Source organism: Stegastes partitus, unplaced genomic scaffold, assembly GCF_000690725.1.
Source record: "Stegastes partitus isolate 25-593 unplaced genomic scaffold, Stegastes_partitus-1.0.2 Scaffold805, whole genome shotgun sequence".
NCBI classification, from domain to species: Eukaryota; Metazoa; Chordata; class Actinopteri; family Pomacentridae; genus Stegastes; species Stegastes partitus.
In genome coordinates this window covers 202,451-206,074 of record NW_007578536.1, presented here as the reverse complement: position 1 = coordinate 206,074, position 3,624 = coordinate 202,451, and the positions used below count along the sequence as shown (strand labels likewise).

The 3,624-nt window shown below is 40.6% G+C and overlaps 2 protein-coding genes across 2 annotated transcripts in view; one reads left to right on the top strand and one right to left on the bottom strand.

The window, feature by feature from the left end:
- LOC103365051 (serine-rich coiled-coil domain-containing protein 2-like) overlaps nt 1-3,624 on the top strand; it is a 37,035-nt gene that overhangs the window by 10,552 nt on the left and 22,859 nt on the right. The window lies entirely within an intron of this gene.
- LOC103365052 (D(5)-like dopamine receptor) overlaps nt 1-3,624 on the bottom strand; it is a 20,446-nt gene that overhangs the window by 15,440 nt on the left and 1,382 nt on the right. Inside the window, 1 exon segment of the mRNA XM_008292377.1 lies at nt 1,563-1,622. Within this exon segment, the coding sequence (XP_008290599.1) occupies nt 1,563-1,622 (60 nt within the window).

Genomic DNA, 3,624 nt, shown 5'->3' with positions numbered 1-3,624 from the left:
TCTGGCTGTCTCCTGCCTGTTTCCCGGCTGCTCTGAGTCCTTCAGTCAGGAGTAATGCTGAGAGCAGCGATCGTCAGAATTTTTGCTGCTGATTTCAGCCGTTGACTCTGAAACTCGTCAGCAAACTGAAGCGTCTCTGAAAGCTGTGAACTCTGATTTATGGGATGTTGAGCTGCAGACGGTGAAGCTTCGGTCCTGCAGCGGTTTGAGAGAACAATCGACTCAAAGCTCCTCGTGGTCGCTTTGTTTGTAAGGATAAAGCCATGGAGGCAGAGATCCCTGTATCGAGCCGTTTTATGTTTATCCTGTCTGGTCGTGTGTTTTAGTTTTATTTCCGTCTGTCTGCGGCCGGTCAGAGCTGTGAAAGTAATAAACTTTATCTTATCTCGTGTTTATGTATTTATGAGTAACTGGACATTAAATCCATCCTCAACAGTTTTATGAGTTTGTTTTTTAATCGGTGCAACTTCTGAAGTATTTTTCATTTATTTTATTAATTATTAATCATATTTTTAATCATGTGTCACGTTATGAGAAATATTTAGTGGATTTATTAAACGTCTGAGCAAATACTCATGTTTATGATATTTTTCTATCTGGGCTTTTTGCAGCTCCACAGTTTAAACAGGTTTTAGATCAAATCACTGATTTATGGCTAGTTAACATATAAACATGTTAAATGGTGAGTTTGGTAAAATAAATGTACGTAGCTTCATATTTTATACAATATTTATTTATTTATTTTTGTATTTATATTATATTATCCTACTATAAATATATTTTAAAACTTTAAGTTATAAACTTTAAAAACAAAACAAAACTTGAGTTCCAGATTTTTTTTTTGTTTAATTCCAGATACGATCCACTAAAATACGTTTTGTTTGTTTGTTTGTTTGTTTTTATTTTTACTGTATTTAAATCATCTAAAATTATAACTATTTTGCAGATATTTAAAACATAAATGATTTTTATTAACGACGTTTTGTAAAACTTCTAACGGGGGATTTTTTATTTTTTTTTAATTGTTAATTTACAGAAAACATTTAATAAAATCACAGGAAAAAAGTCAAAATGAACAAAAAATAAATAATTAAAAATAACATTTGCATCAAAATAATTAGATTTTTTTTCTGCAAATCGTACTTTATCCCGCAGATCAAATATTTTTTAGATAAATCGAAGCTTCCTGCGTTTCCTCATGGGGACTATTTTCTGTGGCGGATGAATCCACGTATTTGGGACTGAGTCAGAGTAAACTGCAGCTTGTGTGTGTTTTTATAAATAACTAAATAATAATAATAATAATAATAATAATAATAATAATAATAATGTGCAGGTTCTGGTGCAGATCCAGAGTTCTGTGACCGAGCAGCTTCGCTTCAGTCCCTCTCTGTTTCCGTTGAACAGCTTCGTCGGTTTAAAGGTTGAAACCAGGTTTCATCATTAATGGAGCGCTGAGGTTCCTGCTGGGGAACAACCGGCAGCGACCGGCTGGACCTTTGTCCTCCAGCTCGGCTCAATAAGAAAAGACGCCACGTTGGTTCTGCACGAGTCAAACTCACCTTTGGACTTTGAGCCGGTCCGTTCTTATCGGACACGTGTGTCCACGGCCGGTTTCTGTTCTGAAGGTCACAGATCACGTGAGAAACGTTCCATCAGGACGCTTTAGGTTCTACGTATAAATTACATCCTCGGCTTCGTTTCTTCGACTTCTGGAACCCTAAAAAACACCAGAACGACGCCATTTATCGGCCAGAACCTGAACGAATTGTCCGATTTACAGGATGATTCATCAAAAGCATGTTTTTATTCTGCACGTCTCGTTTTAAACCAACATGTGCAAGATGCTGTTAAAAACTACAAGTTCTTCTGGTTCCAACATATCCTCCGTTCTTCACTTCATCCACGACTCAGAGATGTTCAGTTTGTTGTCAGAAACAAACAAAGTTTTCACATGTAAGAAGCTGAAATCACACAATTCAGGTTGTTTTTATATCTTAACAAATGCTCACGCCGATGAATCATTTGTTTAAATAGTTGGTGATTAATGATTCAGAAATAACGAGTTATTGCAGCTGGAGTTCATTTATTGCTCTCAACAAACAAACTACAGAAACCATCAGCTGGATGTCTCCTAGCAACCCGTCTGACACAGACTGGGTTTTATTTCGGATGTAGAAGCTCTGATTACAGAATTCAGACAGTTTCTAGTTAATGACGTGACTCAAACTGATGAATGGATGATCATTCTTCTGCCCCGACAGCCAGATTGTGTCTGTTGGTGGTTTGTTGGACCGTCCTCCTCCTCCTCACCACCACCACGATGGTAGCTCGGCTGCAGATGAAGAGAATCAGGACAGAGCGCTGGCGACTGAGGCGGGATAACGAACACAGCAGCTCGTTACCGCCGAGCCGTGACCTCCTTCATCAGCCTGGTTTCCTCCTCAGCGCTGCTTCATCACATCTGACTCAGAGCCACAGCAGCTGAACCTGAACACAGGCTTTAAGGACTGTTGTTGTAAACGCTGTTATTTCAGCGGGTTTGCTTGTTTCGTCGGCAGCCTCAGAGTCTGTGGTGGTCAGGCTTTAGTCAGGAGAGCAGACCGGGCTGCTCTTAAAGAGACAGTACGACATAAACAATCATTAGAGCAGGTGAACGTGGACCGCTAGACCCCAAACAGTGAAGTTATGAACATGTGCAGAACACGGGTTCTTAAATGTCTGAAGGTGCCTGTCTGGTGTCATTTAAACGTCAGGTAACCGCCATGTGTCGGGCAGCTGTCAGGACACCTATTCTCCGGTTGGGTCACTGGTTGTTGGGTCAATGTCACTCAGCTGTTATCGACCTCATGCAGCTGTCATGTATCAGGAAGGCCACTGTCACGTCAGCGTTGGATACCTGTGATTATGCTGTCACATGACGGTTGGATGCTGTCATGTAGCTGTCATCTAAGTGTTGGGTAGCTGTCACTCAGCTGTCAGGTCCTGTCATGTCAGGTCCCTGTCACTTAAATGTTTACTGCCTGTGACTCTGCTGTCACTCATTTGTTGGTTACTGACATGTAACTGTCACTGAAATATTCTGTAGCTGTTACTTAGTGGTTTGATACTGACATGTAACTGTCACTTAAGTGCTGGATACGTGTGACTCTGCTGTTGGGTACTGTCATGGCACTGTCACCTACGTTTTGAGCACTGGCTGCTGTCATGTAACTGTCATGTCAGTGTTTGGTAGCAGTCGCTCAAGTGTTCAGATACCTGTCACTGAACTTTTGGATACCTGTGACTGCTGTCACTCAGCTGTTGGGTACTGTCATGTAACTGTCATGTAACTGTCATGTAACTGTCATGTAACTGTCATGTAACTGTCATGTAACTGTCAGGAACTGTCAGGAACTGTCAGGAACTGTCACTTAAGTGTTGGATAACTGTCACTTAGCTGTCACGTAACACATGTCACTGTTTAATTAACTGTTGTGTTGGTGCCGCTTAACTGTCATGTAGCTCATGTCATTGTCACTTTATTGACACATACGTGGGGTTGGATAACTGTCATGTAACTGTAGCTTCACTGTCAGGTAACCATCATGTTAGTGTCACAAAAAATGTCACTTAGCTGTTGAG